This window comes from Diadema antillarum, unplaced genomic scaffold (assembly GCF_040938485.1).
Source record: "Diadema antillarum isolate AM-2024a unplaced genomic scaffold, OU_Dant_1.0 seq00001316_RagTag, whole genome shotgun sequence".
In the NCBI taxonomy this organism is placed as follows: domain Eukaryota; kingdom Metazoa; phylum Echinodermata; class Echinoidea; order Diadematoida; family Diadematidae; genus Diadema; species Diadema antillarum.
The window spans coordinates 546,587-565,798 of record NW_027272088.1 but is presented as its reverse complement, the minus strand read 5'-3'; the positions used below and the strand labels follow the sequence as shown (position 1 = coordinate 565,798).

Genomic DNA, 19,212 nt, shown 5'->3' with positions numbered 1-19,212 from the left:
TTCACTGGCACGAAGAGAAGTAGCCTAACATTCCAACTTGATCATCAGCTCGCCGAATTGCGTCCGAGTCAGAGTGCGTGCAACTTGTAGTAAACAATCGTCGATCGTTCAACGGTTTCGAACTAAAAAATAATGACTTTAATACTGATATCAAAAAGCTTGAATTTCCACGGAAATGTTATATTACTTTGGTAATCCCGTAGTTTTAAATCAGAACTTTACAGTGACAGATTTGATTTTACTAAACTTCCGAGTTTCCTTAGGATGAGGCGATCGCGAGCAGAAAAACATAGATCTACAGTCTAGCAATGCATATCACATGCATGCAGCTAGCTACATGTTGTAGCTGCAGCGTGCACGTGCAGGCTCGATACGGTGACGTCACATTCACAGCCTTTTCCAGATCGACTCGCTCCGTGTCTGGTGCCTGCCCCGAGTTGTCCGAGAGAGGGCGATTCTTTATGCGGGCCTACTTTAAGGATAACAGTATACAGTATGTATATCCTGTTTTCTGCCTACCTTGAGGATGGCAAAATTTGTGAGATGATTACACTGCACTGTCGTCATGTTGTCAGTCTCAAGGACGATCTTACAGCCGTCTGGCCTCCACTCCCCATAGGAATCTGGAAAGAGATGATGAATCAAGGTAACTCGGATGTCAAATGAATTTGGGGTTCTCCAGAGCTCAGTGGCAGTAACAACAGCTTTCATTGAAGTTTTGGGGCCTGTTTCATAAAGATCGAGCATAAGTTGCAATCAATCACAAATTGCATTTCATAAACAACTTTGAGATTGATCGCAAGTAACGCTCAATCTACTGAAAGATACGCTTTATTTTTCTTAAAATCAAGTAGTACCAGTGGCATACAACTGAGTTGTGTTTGTTAATGATTCTATTGTCTAATCTATGATAAAGAATTCCCCTGTACATAAATCACTTCATGAGAAGCTTCATATACGACACATGAATGCACATTAAAATATAAACATGCCAGAAAATTCTGACCATACCTTTGCCGGTGAAATTCCAGTAAGCCGGGACTGCGCTGTGACCCTGTGATGTGGGTCTGAATGTTAATGTCACCGGGTCGGTCAGGTTGACAACATTATAATTATCTGTTCAAAAAAGAGAACAGGGAAAGAAACATGAAACGAACGCAATTTGCTCTAAACTGCAACTTGAAATTGTATATAAATCTTTACCCATTCATTTTATCAGGCAACTTGTGCCACCTGACAGAAGTTAATATGCTAGAGAATCATGCCTTCAAAAAGGACCAATTTTTAACCGTTGCCCATTAGCTTCCTTCATTAATCCTGCTGGAAGTATATCACTGAATACTAGCTTTGTTTTCAGCAATGTACTTGTTCTTATCTATTTTTTGTTTGTAAGACACGCCCACTCGCAGCTCTCACCAATCTTGCTGGAGACCACCATGGAGGTGACCGCCCTGTCGGACATGACCATCTGGCCCTGTGCCGAGCGCTTGAGGGACGGGAAGAGACGGCCGTTCTTGTAGACGAAGAACTGGAGCACCACGCCTGGGCGAGTCGAGGAGGAGGAGGACGAGGAGGACAGACTTGACGCCCTCTGGCTTTGGGTGAGACCCTGGAAGATGGTTGGTGGAAGCCGGATGGAGGTTTCTATGGGCTGCCAAGAGGAGGGAGAAAGCGTAGTGACTAAAAGCTTTCAAAGTCACATGTAACCATGTCTGTTAAAACTAGCACTATGATGAGATGATACATTTTTTTATTATTACCTGTATTTTTATTGCAATGCATACACTCTTGAGTGCATAAGTGAAGTGGACATTGTCAACTCACAAAATCCACAAAAATAAAATGACCATAAAATACATGCCATAGGCAATACTTGGGGAAAGGTATTAACAACTTGCTACAATATGTATATTACTGTAAAGGTGTATACTTTTGTGCATTTTGCTTCACATGAAATTAGAGTAAAACTAAAAGCACTCAAATATTTTTGCTTGTCATATGTAACAGTACTTTACATATTGATTCCATTAACTAAAAACACACAGAATTCATCTTACCCGGCCAGGCACGAAAAAAATGACTCGCATGAAAATGTCCACTTTTACATTATATCATTACTTGTTCACACACAATTGTCATCAGAGCGCATCTGAGACTACTTCAGACCACCTTCTGATTTTGCTGTATCTCCAATAACTGGGCTACCAACATTCACATATTTAAAATCAGGGAGATTCCAAAGCAATTTCAGGAAGACGCTTCTTAACATTCTAGTATCATGTCGCATCTCAATGGTCCAGAAAAATTGCCAAAACAGGGAAGCTTTATTTATTTATTTATTTTTTTTTTTTTTGATCAGGACATGGAGAAGTAAGTTATCTTTCAAGGAGTTTCCCACAGTGTCAAAGAGACTTGGTAAGTCTGCTATACACACGTAACTCACCCCTTTCGTCACATCCAATTGTGCCGATGTGACGTTGCTCATGTGGCACTTCACGTTCTGACGCGTGAAGTCTGCCAGCTGCCCCGGGCCAGGCACGAACGCCGCGCACAGCATCCCGCTGAAGCTGTTGGTAGCGGCCATCTTGATGGCTCGGACCGCGATGTTGGGAGCGTAGTGGTCGATGTCGATGCTTCGCCCGACTTTTAAGACGTTGCTGGCAAAGTCCTCAAGTGCCTCCACAATCCTGAAACGGATTTGGTAGATAGATTAAAAGACAGATAGTTAGATAGACAGATAGATAGATAGATAGATAGATAGATAGATAGATAGATAGATAGATAGATAGAAAGACAGATGAATAGATTCATAGATATATAGAAAGAAAGACAGATGGATGAAAGGATAGATTGATGTATAGAGGGATGGAGATAGAAAGATAAACAGAATTTTAAGTAAAAAATGAATAGATACAATGTAGATAAAAAGATATTGTAAAACGAGGAATATTCGCATGCATTTTAATTTCGCAAATTTCGCGAGAGCCGAGTTTCGCAAAATGAAAAATTTTGCACGCTAAAGATCTTGTCTACACTATATGCATTGAATGCTAGAGGCAACTCGTGAAAATCTTATGCTGCAAATAAGGCCGTTGGCTCCCATTCACAAAGATTTTCATGCCGTGAAAATATCGTGTTTAACAGTAGATACACAGACAAATAAATGTAAATATGTAGAGAGATAAATTTAGTTGATGGATAGACTGATCACATTCACAATTAGGATTTTTCAGGTACAAGATGAGTTCTTTTTGATGCACTTATCCAGTTAATCAAGAAATTTTCGTAGTACCTCTGCACTTGCACTTTTCATTTCTACAAATGATTGAAAAAAAAAAAAACCTTTGAGGGAAGAAAGCATGTGAGATGAATTTAGTGATAAAACATTGGGGCAAATTCAAGCCTTCATCTCTGAATGAGAGAAAAAAAGAACAAGTTTCTCTTCAAAGCTTTATCCCAATGCTCTTCATCAATTTCCTCCTCGAGTAATATTGCTGAACTTTCACATAAAGCAACGACCACTTTAAACAAATAGTCATACTACTGAAAGAGAAAAGGGGGGGGGGGTCAATGTGGTTAGACCTTGCCAAGCACAGCTTCCAGTAAAATTCATTGACTTCCTATTCCTAGACAGATCTGTAGGAGCTTACTTTGTACAGGATCTGTCGTGGGCCTGACTCTCTGCAAGAACACTGGCGTTGGCCTCCATCAGATTACTGGCAATGTTGATCATCACTTGACCAAGCTGGTGGAGGCAAGGGAAAACAAAAAGATGTCATCAATCCAGAGCCAGAGACACAGAAACCTGTGCCATCTTTGCATTTATAGGTCTTTGTCCCCATGGTATAGTTGGACAGACAAACGTGGTCTGACACACGCACCTAGACAAAAGATTGAACATTTCTTCTGGAAACATTTCTTCACACCTAGCGTTCAAACTATATTAGTCCTTTCTTGCCTCCCCTGGCATTACTGGCTGTACATTTGTTCCTATGTCAGGGGGTTGTCGCAGAAAGAGAGAGATGACGATAGAGACAATTCAGCCTCATAAATCAAACTTTGCCTCTGGTGCTATAATCAGGGAGAAAGGCCCACAAAACACATAAGCATTCTTCATGTAGCACCCAGGTCACATTCTGCCTGATGAAAAGAAACAGAGGTGCCCCAACCCCCTCCATAAATCTGTTAAAAAGACAATGACTCTAGCTATAGTACCTAACAATTAAAAAAAAAGTAATGCAATGAGTGGCCAGATTTATATCAGTATGTAATGAATTAAACATTGCGATTTTCACATTCAGGCTCTCTTTAGGGATAGATGATTTCTTTAAATGATTTTTGTTTCATTTTGTTTATATTTCAGGGGGTTGGGAGCAAGAGTAAGCACTATATGACACATGACATCATACTTCAATAATTTGCCTGTTACACACAATGATTTTCATCCCAAATGACACAATTATCAATGTGATATATGTCTACTTTCTGCTACCCCACCGCAATAAAGTGCCAAATTCCCAGAATGATTTCGATATCTCTGCCCCTTGGTAGTTTTAGCATGCCCCAGAGATGTGTGTCATGCGAGAAAATTCATACAATCCTTCATCTCAATTTCACGACAAGCACTAACACATATTTCACTGATGTCACACATTTTAAAGTACTTAACCCAAATATTAAAGCTGATAAATCTTTGAAAATGAAATAGAGATTAACCCTTCTAGCATCACAATCTTTCTTGCAATGTTAATGTCTACCCACCACGGGAGGCAGTATACAAATGTATATTATACTTAACCTTTTGTGCGCTTTGAGTTCCAAAAGACACAGAAAACTCCATAGCATTGTACACACTGTCTATAAAGGTCCCTGGTGCAGAAAGGGCTACAATGGAAGTGTATATTCCATATTTTTAACAAGGATTTCAATTTTTTGTTTAAATTCTTACAGAGATAAATGTAAAGAGAAGGGTAATACAGGACTGACAAAACAAAGAAAAGAAACAAACAGATCTTTAGACACCCATAACTCACACATGCACACACACACACACTGTAAAGGCAGCTTTCAGTAGGTACATGTACATGTAGCTCAGTGATATTTGAGCAACACTTGCTAGATGCTTACAAAGGGTTAGGAAAACATCAAAGAACAGAGCAATGTAGGCCTAATGTCCAACCTCAATCATGTCTCTCTGCTTTTACTTTATATTTTTTTCTTTCTTTTCAATGTTGTGAGCAGCTATCTAAACAAACAAACTGCTTTTGATGGCCTCTTATGAGGAGGCAGATATAAAGGGAGTGTGAACTCAAGTCAAACCTACCATCCCCCGTACGTCCCCAGGTCCCTTTAATGTGAAAACGCTGTTATGATCATTCGTGCTCTGGAAGAGAGCACATGATTGCTTTTGGCAGTGGCGAGGCGTCAACGGCCGGGGGAACTTGATGACACAATACTTAAAAGCTCATAAAATGAGGATTGAAGTTAAACTGGATAAAAAAAAAACCCTGACACTTAGTTGGCTTTCTGCCTCTTAAAGCTACACTTCTGTTTTTTCTGTTTCTTCTTTTTTTACATTAATTCATTAATTGCTATTTCATTTTAATTTCAATATATCTATCATTCAAAGTAACACATGTCTGATGTAAAAATATCCACTTCAACTTGATTTTCATTAATATGATTTTGTCACAAAGTGACATATGATCACATAGAACTTACTAGGAGTTGTATCACTGTTTAGCAAATGACTGATAACCAAATTGTAACCACTGAAGTGACAAAAGTGATAAAATTGACAAAACGTTTCAATGAAAGCACTTTAGTACCAAATAATTATTGAGGACACTCTCTTTTTTTCTGCCAGTAATACACATTACATATTGTAGCTCCTGCTAGTTTGTACATATGTCATCTACATTGATCTCCTATAAATATCACATATATCTGTTTGCATCATACTACAGTGAATGTTTGCACACACACAAGAAAGCTTTTCATACATGTTTGCGTTGCTACGATTGGATGCCCACCAGAACTGGTGACGAAAGAATTTCTTGCCAGTCTTGTTTGCTACAAACAGCTGCTCCTTTGGGATCAAATTTTCAAAATGTCCCGCATCCACAGCCGAGTGATTCAACTGTTATAACTCAAGACAGGCTCAAACGGCTGCATCCATCTTCATTATATGAGGAATATTCAATCTCAAGGCCAGATATATCACAATCCCTCATAAAAACACAAACCACAGCCAAACTGCTTCATCCATCTTTGTTCATAGAGGACTGATCGATATCAAGGCTGGTTTAAATAAATCGGTATCTTTATCAACACCCTAAATTGGCAACACAGCACTAGTAATCACACCGTACTGCTCCAAAGTGAAGAAGATTTGGCACATCAAAGGAACTGAAATTCTGCTTGAGCACACCTCTACATCAGAGTAATGGCATGGTTTGGGTAGAATCGCAGGTACAAGTAAAGCTCTTTCCTGTCAACCCTTCAATCAACTGAGGACCAATTATCTATTCATTGATCCGCACGGCCAATTTGAAATGTCTACTGCGTGTACTCCTCTATCAATCTCAAAGAGATAATGTGTTCGGATCTCACCTCTTCGCTGGTGAATCTGCGCACTTTCTCGATGAAGATCGCGACGAAGCTTACAATCAGCTTGTCGCCAAATGTGTGCGCATCTGCCGTTTGCACCTCAACTTTCCGTGCTGCCTTCAGCGCCATGCTCACGTTGTTGTACGAAGCCTGCGAGTTGAGAGAGAAGTAAAGCAGACTTTAAATCTTCCACCCTACAAGGACCTGAACTCATTCACTTCAAGCTGCTGTGACAGAAACTTTCAATAGCTGACATGTACAGCTTGTACAGTGCAAAGAGTGCAAATAATCATAATACTTTTCAAGTAGACAGCTAGAGAAAAGAGAAGAAGAACTCCTCGTACATTGAAATTATTCAAGGAGAGACCATCAAGATCCAGTATAGTACCAAGCAAATACAACAGTAAATGATGATCAGCACCTTCACACTCAGTGACTCACAGCAGAATTATTTTGTCAGAATTGTCAGACCATGGGACTATCGAAATGTTTCATTATAAACATGTTTTACTCCAGTGAGCCTCCTTTTTCATGTTGTCTTTGATTTCTTACATTGTACAATGAATTCTTTTCTGTTTGTGTTTTTTTTTCATTGTTTTCATTTGTTGTTGTTGTTGTTGTTGTTTTGTTATGTTATGTTTTGTTGTTGTTGTTGTTGTTTTTTGGGGGGGAGCAAAGATGGTTGCCGAATATATGCCAGCCACCTTGTAAAAATACATACCAGGGCAATTTTCTCCAGTTCTATTGTGGTTGGATCAATGTACTGACAAATGTCCGTCTGGGGGTCCAGCCATTCGCCTGTGTCCGTGCAGAAGCGCTTCGCGGCAGCCCCACCGCGATCGCTGTTCTTGTACTGAATGCCGCCCCCATTGGGGCAGCGAATAGAGGCCGTTCGTGTGGGGATGGTAGTGGGCCAGTGAAACGATCCTAGATATCGGAGGGGGGAGCAGATAACATCAGTTAGAAAACCAAAATGAGGATAACAGGTTCACTTATCTTGGGAAGATATTAAGAGAAATTGAAATAGATAAACATTGGTCTTGTCATTGGAAAAATTTCAACTGTATCCTACAACACAATGGGTGAAGAGAATGAATAAAGAAGGCTGCTAATAACTTTCAGTATGAATTTTTCTTGAACATGATGTGATCGTTGAAAACCAAAATCCACAAGCCAAAACTAAAACAACAAAAATCCCCAAAGAGATCCCACACATAAATGCAGAAGCCAGCACTATCATCTTGAGTGTTTAGATTGAGCTACAGAATCAATCACTAGCCCCAGTCACACTGGCAAAACATCTTCAAAGTTTAACTTCGAAAACTCTTTGCAAAATTCACTCGTCCGTTCACAATGGCAGCCAAAATTCTCAAAAATTTCAGTTTTCGCAGTTTGGGTCACTGCTGCACATGCGGTGCCCAACAGAAAAGAAAGCACCCACTATCTGACATCTACTGATAGCTAGGAAAACAATGCATACACATACATTGTACATGTACATCCTAATGAGCGCACCCTTTCGGAGGCACCACCACATACAGGCAGTGGACTGGCTGCATGACAAACTTTTCAAAGTTTCGGTTGCGAGCATTGAGACTGCACCAAACTCCAAGGACTCCAAGAACTTAAACTTTGTGAAGTTTTGCCAGTATGATCATGGCTACACTGCACAGACTGTCTACACTGGCAGTTTCTGACATTTTTGAACAATACAATAAAGTGTAATTCAAAGGAGAGAGAAAAACATAAAAATTGATTTCAAGGGAGATCAAAGACTTTGTCAATACATTATAAAACCCTCAAAATATGTATGATGACATTGTGTGACTACTCCAAATTTAGTCCCACCTGTGTTTTCCTACGAGTGTAATTGGTTGCAAACTCCAGGAAGGGGTGACGTTATGAATATAATTCTGAACAAGAAAAGATAATTCTGTCATGCCTCCTAAACAGTCAACACAAATCTCTGAAGATAACTCTTGAAATCTTAATGACCCCAAACTATACAACTGGTAACTACTAGCAATAAACAGTCATCTGACATGTGAATTCCTCAAATTTTGTCCATACTTCCCCCACCTTTGTTGTTGTGTGTGGTGTCTTCTGAACATTTTTCTGAAAAGTTGCCAAAGACGTAGAGGTCCAGCATCATGTTGCGGTTGCCCTTCCTAGTCCGAACCCGACATTCCATCTTCCACAGCCCTGAACTGTCCATCTGGATCTGGTCAATCTGCGTTAAAAAAAAAAAATCACAACAAACAAATAAATAAATATCAAGAAAACAATGGGATCTACAGATTTGCTTTACGCGACTTTTGTCCCGATTTTTTTAGACCGGTACAGCGTAACTTCAAATACATATAGGTCATTTTAGTGTCCCTGGCAAGTATTTAAAATTCCCAGTTACAGGTTATTCCTGGTTACTGTAAAAGTGGAAATTTTGTGGTGTGGAAATTTTTTCGTGCAACCAGAAACCAGCGCGAAAATAAAAACTCACAAATATTTTTGTGTGTCATATGTTCCATTATAAAATGGGTTCAAGAATGTAGCCAATTGGAAGCACTGAAATGAGTCACATGTGCCTGCATTAATTTCTCACTAACATGCACGGCCTAACGTCACAATGTTTACACTAGCAGTGCGCACTCAATCAGTTGTTACAAATGCATCGCGTGCTACTATACGCGCTGTCAATCCTGTAAACAACTTCTAGTTCGGGCTGCCAGCCGGCCTTTCTTGTGCATACATGTGGCGTACGTATACTCTTATACATACATGCTCACAGTACTTATATGTGCGCGCAGGATTTCCGAGCGCGACGTGCGTAATATGTTTGGGACGAACATCTTCGGACATCTTTACTTTTTGACTTGAGCTAGTGCTACATGTAGCTGACTGGTATGTACCCACAAAGATACGTGAAAAATACTGTTAGTTTTTGACCCATTTTATAAAACAAATGATGCACAGGATTATTTCGTGGCGTTAGTGGAGATGCAGCGCACTCTCGGGTATTTACAATGTAGTGCAACATGTTTCACAATTGTAAATACCCTCGAGTGCGCTACATCTCTACTAACGCACTCTATCCTGTGCATCATTTGTATACTAATGAATGTCTTGATTCCGCAAAATAAAAAAGACACACAAAATTCATCTCACACAGCCGAGCGCGAAAAATTACTCGCATGAAAATAACCACTTTTACAGTATAGGCAGGGAACCCAAAACTGAGCCATGAAGGGGAATAGTTGATAGTGAGTCATAAAAAAAGGGTTACAACTTCTAAGACTCTTCCCTTTAAACACATCTGAGGCAGCTGAACGTCATTGTTGCTACTCAACAGTGGTTAATGATGCTCAATTTCTGAACTGACAGTACATTCTGCTGAAATTAATTCTACTGATTCTCTTTTTTCTCTCTCTGGTAACAAAGTCTCCCCCCCCCCCCCCCTTACAAACACACAGATACAAAGTACACATCTTGTATACAGGTACATGTATTAGCAATCACACTCACACATACCAAGAAGCATTATGTAATAATTGATTATGCACTCCCTCATTCTCACTCCCCCCCCCCAAAAAAAAAAAAAAAGAAAGAGAACAAACAAACAAAAGACAAAATGAAATCACATGGTGGTTATACTGTGAATTCAATATTTTGTGCATGGAGAATGTATTGCAAATATCAAATGTGTAAATATTCTCTGTCACAAAAATGATTTCAAAATAAAGTCAATTCATGCCACATAAACAAAACACTAAATTCAGTCTGTATTGAGTGTGATTCATATACATATCAGATGGTGTTTAACATTTTATTGGTGTTTGGCAGATAATATTCATGACAAACAGCTCCCCAGTGAGATGGAAATCATCTCTTTAGAGAAAAGTGTCCAAGAAAAAAAGAAAGGATTTAATCACGGCAGACATATTTGCAATCTATTAAGTTTGTGCAAATTACAAAGGCAAGCATTAAAAAAGCTCACCCAGTAATTAGTTTGAACATCATAATGGAATCTCATACAGCTTCTACTAGAGGCCCCTGACATAAACATTTTAATTTCATGACTGGCATATCGCTAGTCTAATTTTTTGTGGATCTGGACTTCCAGATGATTTCGCGAGTGGTTAAATTTGCAAATTGTGGAGTACAGTACTGAATGGAGAAATGTATGTGTACACGTCACATTCATGTCGGTATCAGAGTCAATATTTTTGCATGTCTTTAAATTGGCGAATAGCACCTGACTTGGGAAAGTCGCAAAAATAAAAACCTCACGAAATATTCAGAGTATACAGTAAACCACTCATTTCATTTGACAAAACACTACAACAGTTTGAACATCAATACATTATCTCCCATGTCTTTTACTGGAGATCCTGAAATTTAGTAATTTTCATTACTTGATTGTTACAAAGCTGTCATAAAGTGCTCATCTCCTTTGGCAAACACGTCTAGAACTTTTGATTTTTGACTCTTGAGATGCACCAAGTAACAGTAACAACTGAATGATATGTTCGACTAAGACATTGTGAGCATTTCAGCCATTGCGGCTTGCCGAACATTTGCTGAAATATTCATAGACCTGTTGCTCTCTGTTTCCCAACATTCGCAGAGATCCAATCTCTCCCTGTGGCACATTTCACTTGAATACTTCATGTCCCAAAATGCCGCAGTGCCACGAGTCAAGAGTCATCGCGATGAACTGGAGCGCGCCAGGAGATAAGGGGAAGGTTCATTTATCTACAATCTGCAGTTACGACCTGACGTACCGTATCTTTGAACGGCATGTAGACAGAGTGACAGATGGGGTCTTGCCGAGATTCTTACTCAAACCGTTTTCACTTTCTCCCATGCATGTTTTACGGAAGATGAGCCACAGTGAGCATGGCTTATTCATGATGAAGATTGTAGAGGAGCGAGCAAAACCTCAGCATATGCACACCGCTTGAGCTTTCAGTTTTAAATGCGCACATCCATCACGAGGCAAGCGGTGCGACGACTCAAGACATCTCCATCGTGATACGCAGGAAGGGGAAAGGCATTGATCGTAATCTAATGCCCGGTCAATCTTGAGAGAATGGAGGTCGCCCGTCGCACAATGTTTCGCTGTGTTAACCCTTGTCATAGCACATCATCAAAATGATGCATGCCTGTACTTTTCTTTCCCCTTATTTTTCCTAATTCTCAGTTAAAGAAAAGCTATTTTCAAGAAAAAAACGAAAAACAAAACATTAAAAAGACAAGAAATGACTCAGCCAGAGTTGGTAGGACTGTTAGACCAATTTTCAGCAAGATACAACAATCTAAATGCCAGTTTCAGATCATCTAACACAATCTTTTTAGGGTTCCTCAGAATAAGCCTTCCTAATCTCTTTTTCACTGTCTCTGAAAATTGGTAGCTCCTTATGGATCTAATACACAACACATCCGGCATAGGTTTAATTGTGATGCGACTTTTATGGTACTTCTTTGATCTGCAATAGCACGACACTACAGAGTTTTTGAGGCACAAGAAGATGTTTCTGACACCTCTAAACCATGTATGGTGAGATGTGTGTGATGAATCTTCAGGCACTTGTCAAATACATTGTAACAAAAAAAAAAAAAAAAAACAGGTTTGTGCATACAAAATAACCACGGCAAAATTACAACAGCTCTTGACAGCTACTAGCCAAATGTGTGATAAGATCTTCATATATTTTACAGGGATGTACAGTTGTAGATTAGTCAATCCTTCAAATACACACACATACCCACACACAAACATATAGAGATATATTATATACTTTTGCAAGTTCATTTGTAGTAATACATGGTAAGAAAAATATTCTTGGTTTTCTTTTTACATAAATAAAAAAGCCTGAAAAAAAAAGAAATCACCACTGGATTATAATTAATATGCAAAATGTGGCTTCAGAAAGATTCAACAGTATAATATTATTAAAGTTTGTTTAAATCATAAGCTACACGTGTATTAACATCCCCCCCCCCCAAAAAAAAAAAAAAAAAAAAAAAAAATCATCAGAAATTGTAATGATCACATGGACCACACAAGCAAACTTTTCATTTGCTGTGCCACAGCCAAACTCTTGAAAAAAAATTTCTTGGTGCAAAATCGTTCCTAGAATCAAATGGATAATTGTTCATTTTGATCACACACTACCACTAGTATATTGAGATCGATGCTAGACTACAAATCACGACAAGGACTTGACACTCAGCAATATACTTTATACGCATATTTGTAAAGCAGTGACTCTGACAGGGATAAGTGGCAAAGGTTTGGACAGCATAAATTCATAAAGGCTTGAGAAAAAGGATGCTGCATAATTGAATTGGCGTCTCATTTTTGGAATAGTTCCATGAGTTTGAGGTGAAATGCAGTATAACTGCAAGGGGAAAATGGCTTCTTGGGATAACATCAGGTAGCCACTTACAATAGCATATTTACACATTTCAACATGATACTTGTCTCTCAGATCTTTGGTGAAAACTGTACTCTAGTAGATGGTCAGTGATAACAATTTCCATTGAAATCTACAGCTGGTTGTTACTGAGTATTCCCCCCCCCCCCCCCCCCCCCCCCCCCCCCCCACTGAAATGACCAAAGGGTATTTTCAGCTTCAGGAAGATAAATATGTTTTCTTTTCTCTTTACTGTTATAAATTTGATTCTTTATTTCCTTTTTTTTCACAAACGGTTCCCTTGGGTTTTTTGACAAGGAAATTACACATTACACAAATCACTGAATGTTTCATACTGAATACAATATGAATACTCTAGAAGGGGAAATTCCTTTGCAACAACGCAGCGAAACAGTGCCGAAAGAGCAAATTCAATACTCCCCGCAACAATTACCCACTCAAAAGATTTTTGTTTGAAATTCTCAATTTCCTGGTAGTAATCTCTTCCGCACACAGGGACACACACTCATCAGTTCCAGCGCTGTCAAAGCATCTACAGCAATGTAACGCCACTTTGCATACATATAAAGCAGGGCCTTCCCACCTCCCTGATATAAGTGACTCCATACATGTACATGCTGCCCAATGGACATCCATTTATGGCCTGGAGTTGAATTGAATTGAATTGAATTTGTTCAAGGGCATGAGACAATGGAGAGACAGAGGGAGTGATGATTAAACTTTAATAGTCTTCCTCCAAAGAATCTGAATCATGAAGAAAGTTTATAGCTCTCTCTCCGCTTTGATTCCAATGGACAAGCTTTTTGATAATTTCCAAGCAGCAGAACATTCACCTGGAACATCATCGCTTTTATACAGCAGTATGGTGAATGGTAGTAGTTCCCACTTAATTTGGAGCAACTAACCTCCTGCCTCAAATTCCCATATTAACCAGCAGATCTAACAGCCCTGCTGTGGCGGGCTTTCAATAAGTGTAGTCAATTTCCCAGTGATAAATATGTCCCTGCTTTGATAACAACATTACTTTTGAAAGATTTCTTCCCTCACGAAAGATTTGAACAGAACCGGAATTTGATGATGACCAACCAACTCAATCTGACGACAATCACTTCGACACCAAAACAGTTTTCCGAAATGCCTGATAGGAGAGGAGAAGGAGCATTGCGAGTGTGAAATCTTATGAGAGAGAGAATGAGGGGGAGGGAGAGAGTATAGGGAAAAAAAAAAGGAAAAAATTTAGAATTAAAGAGATACAGACAGTGAGAATATGAGAGCACAGGAGAGATACACTCTGAGAACGAGAGATAATCTGAGAGAGGGAGAGAGAGATATCTCTATCTATCTATCTATCTATCTATCTATCTATCTATCTATCTATCTATACATATGTATATATATAATACTCTCACAGATACTGTAGATACATGTACATAGACCTACTGAGATACATGCAAGACTTTTTCTGCTCTCACTGCTGCACTAGAAAACTAGAACATCAATGAATTGCATATCATGGAGCAGCTTAAAAGTGTTTCATTTTGTTGTTGAGTTTCTTCTACTGAATATCTTATACGTGCAATATAGCACACACGAGCACGAAGCATAGAGAGAAATCTTCATTCCTACGCTTCAACAATACTGCAGCCAGTGTACATGATGGAGCCATTTGCTGGTGAAAAAAAAAAATGGTACCTGGTTGTGTCGTACACACATGAGTAATGGCACTCCAAGGATTCACAAATGTAGCTCAGTGGTACCATAAATAACCGCAAATCAAATTTATGTCACTCTTCAGCACAAATGAGCACGAGGTGGTGGGGGGGGGGGGGGATCGGAGGGGCGGAAATGCCTGATTCACAGTCTTATGATGCTGGTTTTAAAAACAGAAATGATAATAATAACATTATAATGCTAGCTTTATAATTTTGAAAGGCCATCAAAATATATTGCACAAATTTTAAACTCCTCTTTCATACCAGTATGATACAGGATACTACACAGCATTCAAGTCTGTTTTCAATCAGGTAATTCTTTTCAGAGTTCTTTTACATCAAAGTAAAACAGGTTAGATTACATACATTAAAAAAAAAATGCAAGTAACGTTCATTTGCCTGAATGAAGAAAGGGTCACAATTCATCGATGGGTGTCAGCTTGCATCAAATGAGAGGCATCATATAGTGTAACTTGTAAGCATTTCATTTTTCTGACTGTCCAAGGGAGTACATATGTGTCTCAAGACACATATTTTCAATTTAAATTGAAAATAGTACGTATAATAGGCCTATTGTTTGTTGGTTTATTGTCTTATTATTTTCTGTGATACTGTTGTAACGTGACACAATATGTACTCTGTTCTATAGCGCCTTGAGTATCTTTTTTAGGTAGAAATGTGCGCTTTATATTAAGAGTCTCACTGTTATTATTATTATTACATACACTTGAATTGAAATACATGTTTTGTGTATGCATGTGCATGTGTGTATGTATAATGTGTGTGTGTGTGTGTGTGCGTGTGTGTGTATTTGTATGTAAATTTGAATAAATTACTTTGTTATCACGGCCCAATTTTTACAAAGGGCAGCTAGCCTTCCGGTTGAGCCCTTACACTTTTATAATTCTCTTTTTCCTTTTTTTTTTTCTTGTTCTCTGTAAGGGGTTGTATGGTTGTCAATATGCTAATGTTGCTTTGCAAAGCCTATTATGCATGTTGTTTAATGAAAGTATTAGATAATGAACTTGAACTTGAAAATGTTTTCGTGACATTAACAGGCCTTTCATTTTAGTGTACCTAGTACCCTTTAACCGTCCCCATTCAATCACATTACTCAACACAAGTGATTACCATTACCAATTATGCTTTAGTGTACATTGTCTTTGTTTTTGTTTTTCCAATCCTGTCTGACACAGGTAATTGGAGGGTCACTAGAGTAAAGTATCATGCTAAATGGACATATGGTTCTACTAATTAACATATTTCTGGCCCAGGTTTTCCATTAACATCATATGGATGTAAGTACTGTATGACAGCACAGTCTCAACTGCATGTTAGCTGCACTTTGAGCACCGAGAAGCAAATAGAAGCAATAAGCTGAACGGTTATACTTTCATCAAGGACGGGGACAGATATTGGTATGCCTAAAGCGCCTCGCATGGTACATTCAGGGGAACCATCACCGATTCAAGGCCTTGTCAAGAGCTGCATTCTGATGCGCTGCCGATGCGAGAAACTTGAATGTGGCTGAAAGCTCACATTAGCATTTTGCCTGGCATCAGTCAAAGGGTGAACATAAATCACAAAACAGCTCTCCTGTACGAAAGGCAGAGCAAAAGCGCCAGAATCCATCACCACTCTTTGAGAGAGCTGAGGAGGTTCAGTGCCTTCATGAATAATTCATCATGGTTGGTGTGTTATCAACTTGCTGTATACATATATACCCTTCCCAGCTGGCACCTGATCTGATCTCCAGGGTGTACCTTTAGGTAACCTTCATGAATATTCACAGCAAGATTAAAAGGATGACAGTTTTCCTGCTCCCTGTAAATCAAGCCCACTCTCCTATTCAATAAACGTCACTATTTCTTCCTGAACACTACCAATTTTCAAATGCTTTGCAATCAGGACAATCTGAGCAAAAGGCAGGACTAGATCTGATATTATGCCAATATCATCACATGGCTCCATACATCCGGATTTACATTAGAGGGACTGCACGACATTTCAATTTCAGGGACACTCACTAAGGCTGCTAAATCTTCTCATTTCGTGGGCGAATTCTTCATCATCATTTCGGAATGGCGTAAGGCTATGAAGGGCTCATGCAACATGTAGAAAGTGACTGCTAAACCTCGTGCAAGCTGTAAACCATTCTGAAAGCACCTGAAGGGATGGACAGGAGCACTGAAGGGGAGACGGAGGAGGAAGAGGTGGAGGGGTAGAAGAGGAGGGAGAATATAAAGTGAATGGAGTGAGGAGGGTGGGGAAGGAACGGATGAACAGATGGAGGCAAGAATACACTAGAGGATAGAAATGTCACATGAGGGGAACAGGAGAATTAAAAAAAGAAAATACAAGAGATATGGAATGGAGACAAGGAAGATGGAAGGAGGTAGGGATGAGTGGACGGGATGTAGGAGGAAGAATTGGAGGGAGGAAAGACAAGGGGAAAGAAGGAGGGAGAAGAGGGAGGAGGAGGAGGGTAAGGAGAGAGCAGGTGTAGGCATGGTTGAAGATGCTTCAGACAAGAAGCAAATGAAGAACAGGAGGAAGAAGAAAAGCGAGGCCCCGTTTCATAAAACTTGTTATCAATAACAAGTTATGATAGTTGTTATTTGGGTATGAGCGACTGAAATTCCTTGCATCTGATTGGCTGAGAGCTAATTTGTCATAGAAATGTGGCAGTTGTTACTGATAACAAGTTTTATGAAATGGGACCTAGGAGGAGATATACAAAGATGAGGAAGGATAGGAACCAGGAGAAGGATGAGGAAGGATAGGAACCAGGAGAAGGATGAGGAAGGATAGGAACCAGGAGAAGGATGAGGAAGGATAGGAACCAGGGGAGGATGAGGAAGGATAGGAACAAGGAGAAGGATGAGGAATGATAGGAACCAGGAGAAGGATGAGGAAGGATGAGGAAGGATAGGAACCATGGGAGGATGAGGAAGGACAGGAACCAGGAGAAGGATGAGGAAGGATAGGAACCATGGGAGGATGAGGAAGGACAGGAACCAGGAGAAGGATGAGGAAGGATAGGAACCATGGGAGGATGAGGAAGGACAGGAACCAGGAGAAGGATGAGGAAGGATAGGAACCAGGAGGATGATGAAGAATAGGAACCAGGAGAAGGATGAGGAAGGATAGGAACCAGGGGAGGATGAGGAAGGATAGGAACCAGGAGAAGGATGAGGAAGGATAGGAACCAGGAGGATGATGAAGAATAGGAACCAGGAGAAGGATGAGGAAGGATAGGAACCAGGGGAGGATGAGGAAGGATAGGAACCAGGAGAAGGATGAGGAAGGATAGGAACCAGTGCAGGATGAGGAAGAATAGGAACCATGGGAGGATGAGGAAGGATAGGAACCAGGGGAAGGATGAGGAAGGATAGGAACCAGGAAAAGGATGAGGAAGGATAGGAACCAGGAGAAGGATGAGGAAGGATAGGAACCAGTGCAGGATGAGGAAGAATAGGAACCATGGGAGGATGAGGAAGGATAGGAACCAGGGGAGGAATAGGAAGGATAGGAACCAGGGGAGGACAAGGAAGGATAGGAACCACGAGAAGGATGACGAAGGATAGGAACCAGGAGAAGGATGAGGAAGGGAAGGATAGGAACCTGGGGAGGATGAGGAAGGATAGGAACCAGGAGAAGGATGAGGAAGGATAGGAACCAGGGGAGGATGAGGAAGGATAGGAACTAGGGGAGGATGAGGAAGGATAGGAACCAGGAGAAGGATGAGGAATGATAGGAACCAGGGGAGGATGAGGAAGGATAGGAACCAGGAGAAGGATGAGGAAGGATAGGAACCAGGGGGAGAATCTTCCTTACCGTGAGGGTGCTGGTCATGAGGGACTGGTCCTCCAGGAGCCGTGTGCTGATGCTGATCCCCGCCGAGGAGTTGCTGCGCAGCTCCTTGTTGTTCCGCAGCCAGACCAGGGTCTGTGTCTCATCCTGGTAGCTGGCGATGCACTCCAATGTGATGGGGTCACCCTTGAAGACCAGCTGGGCCTGGCTGGGGTGGATCTCAAACCGATTCAGCTCCAGTGGATGATCTGGCATGGGAAAGGTTTTGCAACGGATTCCGTAAGCGTAATTGAAAAGTTCTCAAAACAAGTTCTACAGGGAAGGTACAAATCGATGCTCCAGGCTATGCCAAGGACTCTAATATGGAGAGCAAAGTCTGTGATAGGAAAGATTGGCATTATTGACATGGGTACAAACATAGCAAATCCACATTTGAAGGAAAGCATATCATGCCTCCAAGTGGGGTGGATTCTGTAGTGGAATTCATACTTTATTTAATACAAAAGCACAAGTTACTAATTCTGATTACTGCTACTCATTATCACTCGATATCTTGATCTTGTTTCACAATTTTTTTTTCACAAATTAAGGTCAGTATCTTTGGCACAGCAAAGTGACAAGACCTTGACTCGGAAGCTGCCGTT

General features: G+C 40.2%; 1 protein-coding gene across 1 annotated transcript in view; it reads right to left on the bottom strand.

Moving 5' to 3' along the window:
* Positions 1-19,212, bottom strand: part of LOC139708175 (adhesion G protein-coupled receptor A3-like) — a 129,997-nt gene that overhangs the window by 9,779 nt on the left and 101,006 nt on the right. Inside the window, exons 7-15 of the mRNA XM_071620149.1 lie at positions 18,593-18,816; positions 8,689-8,839; positions 7,331-7,536; positions 6,613-6,759; positions 3,651-3,745; positions 2,444-2,687; positions 1,417-1,651; positions 1,012-1,116; positions 520-623 (exon numbers count right to left, since the gene is read on the bottom strand). Coding sequence (XP_071476250.1) covers positions 520-623; positions 1,012-1,116; positions 1,417-1,651; positions 2,444-2,687; positions 3,651-3,745; positions 6,613-6,759; positions 7,331-7,536; positions 8,689-8,839; positions 18,593-18,816 — 1,511 coding nt within the window. The remainder of the gene's footprint in view (positions 1-519; positions 624-1,011; positions 1,117-1,416; positions 1,652-2,443; positions 2,688-3,650; positions 3,746-6,612; positions 6,760-7,330; positions 7,537-8,688; positions 8,840-18,592; positions 18,817-19,212) is intronic.